Source organism: Halichoerus grypus, chromosome 10 (genome assembly GCF_964656455.1).
Source record: "Halichoerus grypus chromosome 10, mHalGry1.hap1.1, whole genome shotgun sequence".
Taxonomy (NCBI): Eukaryota; Metazoa; Chordata; class Mammalia; order Carnivora; family Phocidae; genus Halichoerus; species Halichoerus grypus.
Window position 1 is genome coordinate 112,708,347 of NC_135721.1, and position 12,374 is coordinate 112,720,720.

Below are 12,374 nucleotides of genomic sequence, written 5' to 3' on the forward strand. Positions count from 1 at the left end.
CTAAGAGAACTTTATTGTATACTTGAAATTTGCTAAGAGAGTAGATTTTAAGTGTCCTTATCTACAAAAAAGGTAACTATGTGAGGTGATAGATGTGTTAAATTAACTTGATTGTGTATAGATATATTAAATCATCACACTGTATGCCTTAAATACAAGCAATTTGTATTTGTAATAAAAATTAAAGTAAATTAAAAAACGGATCCCTTTGGGCTGGGAAAGAAGGAATAAATGAATATACATGGCTTAGGGCAGGTAGTAAGTACTGACTAGGTGAAACTTACAGAGAAGTATAGGTTTGTTTTGCAAGAAGAACCTTCCCAGCAAAAGGGGAAGCCTATTTTAAAAAGGGCAAGAAACACGTTAATTTCAAAGAACACAAGTTGTCTGAGCTCCATGGTGGGAATGGGAAGGGAGAGTACTGAGGTGAACAGGGATTATCATAAAGGAAGCTGAGAATTGATTCCTGTAATCATCGTGCACAGCTTTTGAAGAGTTTGAAAGGAAAAATTAAAATTTCAGATCTGGGTTTTAGAAATGATCCACAGCAACTGTATGGAAACAGTGGAGTGAGTCAAAGGCGTGATGGCAGACAAAGAGACAAGTAGGATGTAAATGTTACAGTATGTGTATATTAATCTGCCAGGGCTCCACAACAAAGTATCATAGGCTTAGGGGCTGACACAACAGAAATTTATTTTCTCACAATTCTGGAAGCTAAAAGTCCAAGATCAAGGTGTTGGCAGGGTTTTTCTTTTCTTTTCTTTTTTTTATAATTAGTTTCAGAGGTAGAATTGTGTTGGCAGGGTTGATTTCTTCTTCAAAGAGGCCTTGCTCTTTGGCTTGTAGATGGCTGTCTTCTTTCTGTATCTTCACATGGTTTTTCTTCTGTGTCTTAATCTCCTCTTCTTATAAGAATGCCAGCCATATTGGATTAGGGTTCACCCTAATTATCTCATTTTAATTTAATTGCTTCTTTAAATTTAGACCCTATCTCCAAATGCAGGCATGTTCTGAGGTACTGGGGATTAAGACTTGACTATATGAATTTGAGGGGACACAGTCAGCCAATAACAATGGGCAAGAAAAGATGATGGCTGAATCAGAATAGCAGAGGCAGGTATGAAAAACAGGTGCTATGGAGGCAGACTTGGAAGGTTTTTGTGGCCAACATGATGTGGGGGGGCGGGGCAGTGAGGAACAAGAAGGTAACTAAGATATATTTTAGGATTATGGTTTGAGTACTTAGGTTGAGGTCACTTTCCTGTTTATCAGTCTCTTCATCCTCCATGCCTTTGCTTTCTAAAGTAGCATCTGAAGTCATAGGTAGAGAACGGATTTTCACTATAAACAATGAAGAAGGCTTTAAGAGTTGAAAGGCATATGGAGTTTATAATCTAGTCCAACACTTCCATTTTGGGGATGGGCAAAATGTGGCTCAGAATGGTAAGATAACATAGTCACATACTATTAGTGCATTTGAATTCCCCCTGCACCCTTTTCAATTCTTTGGGACTATGGTCTGGAGGCATGTTTACACAACTCTCTAAGACTCCTGAGTCCATTTGTAAGCATAATTTCTCTAGCCAAAAATACGTAAAAACTTGTACAAAAACGGGTGGCTTCTCAGGCTTTTCTGCAGCTGTTGGTGTGGTCAAGGTTGAAGCTGAAATATTAATTGGCATTGCTGTGCCTAGGTAATTGGAGACCCAGTCTCTGATCCATTCTCCAGATATCCTAAGGACATCTTCTAAGGTTTGGGACATGAATGTTATACGGTGGTATTAAAGTGGGGGGAAATGAGGAAACTGATATGAAAGTACTTTGAGAAATGGGTTGAATGGTTAGAAGCTGTCATGATTATGAGGATTGCTGCACCTTGTCTTCAGACTGTGTCCTCCAGATAATTATGTCAACAGAGGTGAAGGATAATTTTCACCATTAGACCTGACTGGCATTAGTCTCTGAACTAAGACTGTCTACTAAGTGGGAACAACTCCTTCCTTAACTATAACTTGGGATCACTTCTGTTTGTTACTGGATATACAAGTTAGGGCTGGATTTGTTATACATTTTAACCACAAGGAGGCTCACAAGGCTTTCCCTTTCGCCACACCTTCCACATTAAGGACGTTGGTTCTGGGCGGGAAGAGCACAGTGAGCTTCTCTCACTGCAGCAAATTTTCCGCTTTGAGGAAGCATAACAACTGAACTCAGGCATCATGGGTTCAAAGTCTTGCTACTGAACCAGCAGGACTAGTTCAGTGGCCAACGGTACTTGAGGCAAGTCACTTAAACTCTCTGTGACTTTGTTTCCTCTTCTGGCAAAAGAACATAATACTAAATTCTTACCTCATGGAGCTGTTGTTAGGAAAAAAGGAGATTATGTACGTAAAGTACTTAGGACAAGGCTTTGCACACAATTAAATTCTCAGTAAATGTGGAGGTTGGGGGGGTGTTTGTTTTTTGTTTTGAGGGGTTGGTTGGTTTTTTTGTTTGTTCTTTGTTTTGTTTTACTGTTTTCCCCTTCCATTTGGGTAGGGTGGCAATGGTTGCTTCCTGGTCAGAGGGCATGCCAATCTTTGGAAAGCTAAGTATGATTAAGGAATTGGGGTAAGGGATAAGTTCCAGAAGTGAGCCCATGAGGCAGAGCCTGGGGTTGAACCTTGAGCTAAAGAGGCAAAAGACCTCTGGACCACACTGGCCTATCTTAAGACTCTAGGATGAGTCTTAGATAAGGTGTGGCCAAGGTGGAATCTGCATTAGCCTGGAAAACTTTCACGTTGAGGGACCTAGTAGCACCTGGTCTGAGACTTAGGAATTCAGGATGTAGGTCCTATAAAATAGTCTTACAGTGAAAACCAAGAACATCAGTCATGTCCTGACACAACCTAGCGATGTCAGGCTACAGAGGATTAGAGAGACAGGATATAATGAGAGCTGGAATGAGCATATTTTCTTTAATGGACCCTGTGAAGACCCAGCAGGTGTCTAAGGATCTAAGGACCATGCAGGTGCCCCAGACAGCCACTTCACCAACTCATTATTCTGGCTGTTAAAAGTCTTGTGTCAGGAGTTTTATGGACGCCCAGCTGTTCTTGCCTTAGCCTCACATGTCATCTGTTGTTTCTCAACACGGTATGAGGGTAAATGTTTTACATCAGGGATGCAGCAAATTTTTTTTGCCCCACATTTTTCTTTCTTCTTCTCATTTTCTTTGCAAGATTGTCTGCATCTGCCAATTCTATAACTGCATCTTTTGACCCATCCATCTATCAAAAAAACCAAAAAGATGAATAAACAAATACATAAAAGAGAGTAAAGACTATAATACTAAGGGTGTTAGTATTGTATTGTATATTGTAGTAATAATAGTTAGGATGAACTACTGAAATGTAATGGCATTCTTAGGAAAATTAAATAAATCTGTGGATGTAGAATGCCTAATGCCTAATGTAGAATCTTGAAATGTACTAGATATGAGTAGTTATCTCCCTTCCTTCAACCAGCTCTAACTGGACTTTATTTCTGTGCTTGTGATGTTTTCATCTTTGTCATTTTTCAGTCTTGCCAACACTGGTTCCTCCTTGTCCCCCAAATCTAGGTTCTTGGACCTATACCTTCAATTACCTATTTTTTCCCCTCTCAATTCATTATTCACTCAACAGCAACTTGTTGAGCACCAGAGTATGTGCCAGGCACTGTTCTAATTGCATGCCCCAAATGATGCCCTAGAACAGGACTTTGAACACTGAAGGATTAATTTATACTGCCGACCTGCAGGCTGATGTTCTGGATGGTATAAAACTCTGCCCTTATAAAACACTGTTTGTGACTCAGCCCCATCTAGATCTATAAAACTATAAAACACAGCTTCCCCAGCACACTGGGTTCATTTGAGAGATTATAGTATCTTGATTTTCTCTACTTAAGTAGGTTTTTCCCCAAACTCCCCTCCTGGGAGATAATTCCCAATTCTCTCTTTCTTACCAGGACATTCAGACTGGAAAAATCTGACTCTGATTCCATGAATCAATGTGCAGATTCTTTCCCCCAAAATGTCTTTTGCAGCTGCAACTCCCTCCTCAAAACTAATTTGCCCTTACCAGAGTTTAAGACAGGCTGAAATCAACTCAGGATTAGCCCAGAACTACCTTCTTTTGCTTCTAGAACAACTGAGTGATTGACAAAGACTTTCAGTTTGAAAAGCTGATGCGAGAGGATGCAACTTCCAGCAGCAATGATCCAGAGGGAAATCATGGAATTGATAATCATAAACTTTAGAATCCCCAGGAAGCCTAAGCAGAAAACATTTCCATCAGAAAGTCATTCACCATTCAGCCATAAAACCTATCATATTGTTACAGAGCTATGGTCATGTTCAGTCTGGAATCCAGAATCTTCTGCCCTAACCCCAGCTTGACACCTTGAGCCTATTTTTTACAAACCTCTAGATAGCCAACATCAACCTACAAATTTTTCACTACATATTCTAAGACAAGAGCAAGATGCCTCTTCTGATTGCTTTAAAGGAACATTCAAAGCCATATAACAATGAGAGGTGAAGTAATGGGACTGGTTACTGCCAGAGGTGGTATCAGTTAGAAGTAGGTTGAAGTGAGAGATGGAGGGAAGAGACCCTGTTGACATTTGGGCCAAGGATATTAAGGACACTAGGGATGCTGCAGTTGCTTCTGCATATGGAAGGGACTTCATACAAGAAACCCTGGGCTCTGCCAGTATCTGCCATCATGAAAAACACCATCGTAGTCAGGAATGACAGACTGCCCTTATTACGGGGCATATTCATTATAAGGCTTTTCACTAGATCTCAGTCATCTCTGTGGGTTGTCCTCACTGCCACATATGTTCAGTTTTCCAATGATTCTATGACTAGAGCCCCATTTTCACTCCCTCTTCCCTCCTCTCCATTGTCTGGTTACCTGGGGAAGCCTGAGCCAGGAGAACAAGGACAGCTAAGGTCAGGAACAAGAGTTTAATGTATCCTGAGAGGAGTGAGGAACGATCCAGCAGCATACTGAATGTGCCAGGAAAGGCTGGTCTTCACTCTGCATTTTATTGTCTTGGTTAAGGCTGAGTCATGGACAATAAATCAGAGAAGGGCAGAGTGCTCCACCACCCATCAGCTTGTGCGTCAGGAACATAAATTGATAATCCAATATTCAGAGTCCTTCTCGAGACATCATCTGGGAAGGTGGAAGACATTAGCAGAGGCTCTACATGCCCGCCACAAGTCTCCGGCATTGTGGAAAGAATGGACCCACCTTCCAAGAAGCCTTTCCTGCTCCTCTCCTTGAGAAGTTTAGCCCCCTCCCTTATGTTTACAGCCGCCCTGCCTCCTTCTTTCTGTCATAATGTTTTTCATGTTGAGTTGGAACTAAGTATTTTTCTAGTTCATCTCCTCTATTGGACTGACACTGTCAAGGGCAACTTTTAACAGACACTAAGCCCCTGAAGGTAGGGACTGGCTGTGATTTCTGTATGTCCAGAGTGTGCAGTGCATATTTGTTGAAAACAATGAATTAACGAATGCATGTATGGTATTCACTCATATACTGATAGATCTTAGAAATGGCATTTCTCAGCTATGAAAATGCAGACTCAGAGAGTGGAAGAGGATTGCCCAGGGTCATACTGCGAGCAAGAAAGAACCAGACGGAGACCCTCCTAACACAGCTCATCATCCAGCTCTTTTTAACTATGCATTTACTCCTTATTTCTTACTCTAAATCCTTAATATTGGCTGCAACTGAGACATTCTTGGACTCCAGCCTCAAGGAATACAGCAAAAATGTTTCCTGCAGGTTCTCCAACAAAGAGGGTATAGAAGGGGGTACTGCCTGGGCTCTTGCAGTTCTCTATGCCTGGAAGATTCTAGATATCCATATAGCTCACCTCCTCCATACATTTAGGTTTCTACTCGATGTCACTAACTCAGAAAGTCCTTCCTTGGATAACCTGTTCAAAATAGGCTCCATCAGGAAGTGTATCTGTGAGTCCACTGGGTTTTCTTTTTGGGGTCCTTAGTCTGTTTCATGGTCATTTTATACCTTTAGATGGGCCCAGTGCTCTTCTCCTCTCTTCTTCCTCCAGTTGGCAGGTATTAGGGAAAACCTGGTGGATAGCAGGAAATCTGTTTTGCCCTTGATAGCCAAGTAATCTGTTCTCCAGGAAAGCAGTAAGCATGAAGCCACCCACTGAAGTCCTACTGTCTGTCAGTAGCTATGATAAACACTTTCCATACATGACCCCCAGAATTCTCACAGGATCCCTGATAGGCAAATGTAATTTGCCCAAGGTTACATAGTGCTTAGGAGTAAGGTCTGGATTCAAGTTTGGCTTACTTATCTCAAGAGCACATCTTCTTTCTTTCTTTTAAGATTTTATTTATTATTTGAGAGAGAGAGCGTGAGTTCGTGAGAGCAAGCAGGGGGGATGGAGAGGGACAAGAAGACTCCGCACTGAGCTCAGTGCCCAATGTGGGGCTTGATCTCAGGACCTGAGATGTGAAATCAAGAGTTGGACGCTTAACCAACTGAGCCACCCAGGCACCCCAAGCACATCTTTCTATCATCCCAGAGGATTATGCCTGAGTAATGATGGAAGGAGAGACCTATTAACCTGAAAAGCAGTGATGGGTGGACAAGAGGCAGAGTCATTATCTCCTGAAAGACATGATCTGTGCAAGCCTAGAGGGCAGAACTACAAGTCTTGGGTGGAAATTGCAGCGGGGCAGATTTTAACTAATTGGAAAGACTTCTGATGATTGAAACCATCTGAAAATGGTTGGACTGTCTGGGAGATGTGGTGGTTTCCTGGTGTCCAAATACTACACATGGAGTCTGCCTGACCACTTCTCCTGGGTTCTGCAGGGAGGACTGGTGAATTGGCTGATATGGATCTCTACACTAGACACAGTTCTAGACACCGGGTCTAAGAAGAGAAGAAGGCAAAGTCTTGCCATTCTGATTAGGGAGGGAAACAAAACTCATAATGGCAGGTGATGACAGTGCTTATAAAGAAAACTAAAGCAGGGTAAGGGACGGAGGATAGATGATGTACGTGTATATGTGGGGGGGGGGTGGTTGTCTATTTTGAACAGGTTATCCAAGGAAGGACTTTCTGAGTTAGTGACATCAAGTAGAAACCTAAATGTACGGAGGAGGTGAGCTACATGGATATCTAGAATCTTCCAGGCATAGAGAACTGCAAGAGCAAAGGCTCTGAGGAAGGAAAGCGATAGGTCTCTTAGGAAGAGCAAAGAGCCAAGTATGACTGGGGTCCAGTGAGCAAGGGAAAGGAAAAGAGAAACTGAAACCATGGAAGCAGGCAGAGCTACACATCAGGACTGACAGGGCCTAAGGACTTGGGACTCTACTTGATATGTGATAGGGAATTGTGATTTACATTTTAAGAGATCTTTCAAATCTGAACTTTTATTTCTTTTTGTCTATGAGACATCACTTTCTTCATCTGTAAGGTAAAGTATTTGGGCTAAACTAGTGTTTCCTGAAATGTGTGACCCATGTCACTGACAGTGTGAGTGACAATTTAAGTGGCAAACATAAGTGTGTGTTTTTAAAAATTTTTATTTTAATGCTTATTTGACAAAAAAGTCACTAGCCCTTGATCTGGTGATTTTACAGAAAACCACTTAAGATGTGGTCCAAATATGAGTTTAAGTAAATGGATTGTGTTGGTTTTTATAAAAAATATTAACTAAATAATACTACAACCTATAGATGACATAGCAGTCTGTAAGTTTGTAAAATGATATACAAATGACTGAAGTTTAGGCTAGGAAATTGATAAAGACCGTTCTATGGAACAGAACTGAAGCTCAGACAGGTCAGTTGACTTTCTTAAGGCCATGGAGTCACGAATGGGACTTTAGTCTACTGACTCCAAATCCATTGCTCCTTGCACCAGGGAAAACTGTCTCACCAAACACATACTTCTTCTGGCTATAACTGTCTTTATTTGTTTATTTTATTTTATTTTATTTTGAAATTATTATAGATTAAGAGGAAGTTGCAGATAGTAAAGAAATCCTGTGTATCCTTCACACAATTTCCCCAAATGTCACATTTTGAAGAACTATAGTACCATGTCAAAACAAGGAAATTGACATTGGTACAATGTTTATGTATATCTCTATGTCATTACATCACAGGTGTTGTTTAGTGTAAGCAATCAATATGCAGAACTATTCAGTCACCACAAAGATCTTCCTTGTGCTACTCAGCTTCCTACTCCCCCAACATTCCAACGTTCTTGCTCTGATTTTGTCATTTTGAGAATATTATATAAATGGAATCATACAGTATACGACCCTTGTGAGATCACTGCATCTACTAATAGTTGTTTCTTTTGTTGCTGTGTTGTATTCCATGGTACGAATGTACTGCAGTTTATTTAACCATTAACATATTATAGAACATTTTGGTTGTTTCCAGATTTTGGTTATCCCAAATAAAGCTGCTGTGAATATTTGTGTACAGATTTTTCTGTGGATATAAGTTTTCATCTCTCTGGATACATGCCTGGGGAGGGGTGATTTCTGAATTGTATGATATACGTAAGTTTAGCTTTTAAAAAAATTGCCAAACTATTTTTCAGAGCACCTGCACCACTTAACATTCTCACCAACAATGTACGAGAGATTCGGTTTCTCTTCATCAGCTTTTGACATTGTCATGGTTTTTAATGTTAGCTTTTCTAATACATTTGTAGTAGTATCTAATCCTGGTATTAATTCGTATTTCCCTAATTGTTACTGATGTTGAGCATCTTTTCATGTACCTTTTGCCATCTGGTGAAATGTCCGTTCATTTGCCCATTTTCTAAATGGAATATTTGTGGGGTTTTTTATGAGGAGTATGTCTTTTTTACTGAAGTATAACTAAAATACAGTGTTATATTAGTCTTGGGTGTACAATATGGAGATTCAACAATTCTATACGCTACTCAGTGCTCACCACGGTAAGTGTAGTCACCATTTGTCACCAAACAGTGGTATTACCATCTTACTGACTATATTCCCTATGCTGTACTGTTCATCTCCATGAGTTACTTATTTTGTAACTGGAAGTTTGTACCTCTTAATGCCATTTTCCCTATCTATTTCACCCACTGCCCCCCAACCTCCCTTCTGGCAACTACCAATTTGTTCTCTATATTTAAGAGACTATTTTTCTTGTTTGTCTCTTTTTCTCTGTTTGTTCATTTGTTTTTTTTCTTAAATTCCACATATGAGTGAAATCATATGGTATTTGTCTTTCTCTGTCTAACTTATTTCACTTAGTATTATACCTCTAGGTCCATCCATGTAATTGCAAATGACAAGATCTCATTCTCTTTTATGGCTCAGTACCATTCCATTGTGTATACATATACCACATCTTTTTTATCCATTCATCTATTGATGGACACTTGGGCTGCTTCTGTATCTTGGCTAATGTAATAATGCTGCAATAAACATAGATGTACATATATCTTTTCACACTGGATTAATATCCAAAATATATTAAGAACTTATACAACTCAACACACATATGAAAATTATAATCCAATTAAAAATGGGCAGAAGACCTGAATAGGCATTTTTCTAAAGAAGACATACAAATGGCCAACAGACACATGAAAACATGCTCAAAATCACTCATCATGAGGAAAATGCAAATCAAAACCACAATGAGATACCACCTCACACCTGTCAGAATGACTAAAATAAAAAAGACAAGAAATAACAAGTCTTGGCAAGGATGTGGAGAAAAAGGAACCCCCATGCACTCTTCATGGGAATGCAAACTGGTGCAGCCACTGTGGAGAACAGTATGGAGGCTCCTCAAAAAATTAAAACAGAACTACCATATCATTCAGCAATTCGACTTCTGGGTATTTACTCAAGGATAATGGAATATTTGTTTTTAATTGTTAAATTTTAAGTGTTGTTTATGTACTCTATTTGAGTTCTTTGTTGGATACGTAATTTGCAAATAACATCTTTCACTGTATTTGCAAATAACATCTTTCAGGTTTCTTTTAATCCTTTTCACTTTTTAAAATTCATTACCACACATAGTTATTGTTTTCCTTTTAGATCATTTTCTTTTGTGGTGGAAACATTTAAGATCTACTCCATTAGCAAATATGAAGTATATAATACAACATTGTTAACTTATAGTCACATTGTTCTACAACAAATCTTCAGAATTCATTCATCTTGCATAACTAAAATTTTGTACCTCTTGACACCATCTCTCCATTTCCCCCTCTACACAGCCCCGGGCAATCACTGTCTACCTCTGCTTCCATGAGTTTGACTATTGAGATTCCAATGTAAATAAGATCATGCAGTATTTTTCTTTTTCCATCTGGCTTATTTCACTTAGCATAATGTCCTACAGGTTCATGCATGTTGTCAAAAAATAGCAGGTTTTCTTTCCTTTTAAAAAGCTGATTATTGGGGCACCTGGGTGGCTCAGTCGTTAAGCGTCTGCCTTCGGCTCAGGTCATGATCTCTGGGTCCTGGGATCGAGCCCCACATCGGGCTCCCTGCTCAGTGGGGAGCCTGCTTCTCCCTCTCCCACTCCTCCTGCTTGTGTTCCCTCTCTCGCTATGTCTGTCAAATAAATAAATAAAAATCTTTAAAAAAAATAAAAAAAATAAAAAGCTGATTATTGTGGTCACCTCGGCAGCACATAGACTAAAATAATGACACAGAGATTAGCATGGCCCTGTGCAAGGATGACAGGCAAATTCTGAAGAAAAGTCTGATTATTAGTCCACTTTATATATACATGTTTTCTTTATCCATTCTACTGCTAACAGACATTTGGGTTATCTCCATACCTTGGCTATTGTGATAAATACTGCAATGAACATGGGAATGCAAATATCTCTTCAAGACAGTGATTCTATTTCATCCAGATACATATTCACAGTGGGATTTCTGGATCAAATGATAGTGTTATTTTTAATTTTTTGAGAAACTTCCACACTGTTTTCCACAGTGGCTGCACAATATTTAACAAGATTTATCTTCCATTTGTGAACCCAGAATATCTTTCCATTTATTTGTCTTCCTTACTTTCTTTCATCAATGATTTATAGTTTTCAGTGTATAGATAGGTCTTTCATCTCCTTGGTTAAATTTATTCCTAAGTATCTTATTCTTCTTGTTGCAATTGTAAAAGTGATAGTCCCTCATGGCTCTCTCCAACCATCAACTAATTTCTACACTAAATAGTTCTGCACACATTTATCATAAGGTAAAAGTGGTAAAGCAGGGGGGACACAAGTAATGAAATTGGTACAAATGTGTAAAAATGGGGACGCCTGGGTGGCTCAGTCGGTTAAGCGTCTGCCCTCAGCTTGGGTCGTGATCCCAGGGTCCTGGGATCGAGTCCTACATCGGGCTCGTTGCTCAGCGGGGAGCCTGCTTCTCCCTCTGCCTGCAGCTCCCCCTGCTTGTGCTCTTTCTCTCTTTGACAAACAAATAAATAAAAATCTTTTAAAAATTAAAAAAATATATAAAAATGTATGTAATGGCTTTTTTTCCCATTTTTTCTTTTTTTTATTATGTTATGTTAATCACCATACAGTACCTCATTAGTTTTTGATATAATGCCTTTTATAGGATACATGAGTCGTTTTTTTAAGTCTTTCCCTACCCCACACTGACTCCCTCAAATGTTAAGAATATACATACTAATATTATTGCTAACTTTATTATACAAATGCTACCCTAAATGTAGACGCTCAGATATATAGGATCATTTTGCAGTAAGAGAGCTTGGCCAAGGGCCATAGGTGTGGACTATGCAGTAAAGGATTAGCTTAGCAGACTTGTGGTTTCCCCAACTCCATGTTCCCAGAGTCACTAGAATGGGTCCTTGAGCAGCTTCTGGCACACGTTTAACCTGTGAGCCCTTAAAATATCCTGCCTGATAAAGTGTCTTTAACTACTTGAGACTTGGGCCACACATTCCTTGCATGTACTTTTAGCCCATAGTTAGAAGATGGGTGCATCGCCTCAGCATTATGACCGTGTTTCAAGCACAAGGAGGTGGCAGGGCAAACGCTAATGGGTACATGCCACTTGAATCTTTGCCCCACCCCTTTGAAGTATCTTACAAGATACCCCACCACCAAAGATACTCTGCTTAAAGTCACTGGCCACAATTGCATCACATTTCACCACTGCATGCTTGCCGGATTTGGAAACGTTTTTTCCATGGGCATGCTGCTGCACCTAAACTACCATTCAGACACAAAATGTTGTAAAAAGGAGCGAAGAAGCAGAAATGCCCAGAGCACACTCACTCCTCGGCAGGTATCCCATAGCACAC

General features: G+C 39.8%; 1 protein-coding gene and 1 non-coding gene across 2 annotated transcripts; one reads left to right on the forward strand and one right to left on the reverse strand.

Annotated features, from left to right (window-relative positions):
• Positions 1 to 3,078: 3,078 nt before the first annotated feature.
• Positions 3,079 to 5,037, reverse strand: LOC118554407 (beta-defensin 115). The gene is made up of 2 exons (XM_036121878.1): positions 4,944 to 5,037; positions 3,079 to 3,272 (listed from the first exon to the last, which is right to left on the reverse strand). The coding sequence occupies exons 1-2, from the start codon at positions 5,035 to 5,037 to the stop codon at positions 3,079 to 3,081; spliced, it is 288 nt and encodes a 95-aa protein (XP_035977771.1).
• Positions 5,038 to 10,705: 5,668 nt separating this feature from the next.
• LOC118554413 (U6 spliceosomal RNA) lies at positions 10,706 to 10,805 on the forward strand. Its single transcript, XR_004926465.1, has one exon. It is a non-coding gene; the product is annotated as a U6 spliceosomal RNA (small nuclear RNA).
• Positions 10,806 to 12,374: the final 1,569 nt, after the last annotated feature.

Coding starts and splice junctions, on each gene's coding strand:
- LOC118554407 (XM_036121878.1), bottom strand. CDS start 5,037: ATGCTGCTGGATCGTTCCTCACTCCTCTCAGGATACATTAAACTCTTG. Junction 3,273..4,943: donor CCTGGCTCAGGCTTCCCCAG/GTAACCAGACAA, acceptor TTTTTTTGATAG/ATGGATGGGTCAAAAGATGC.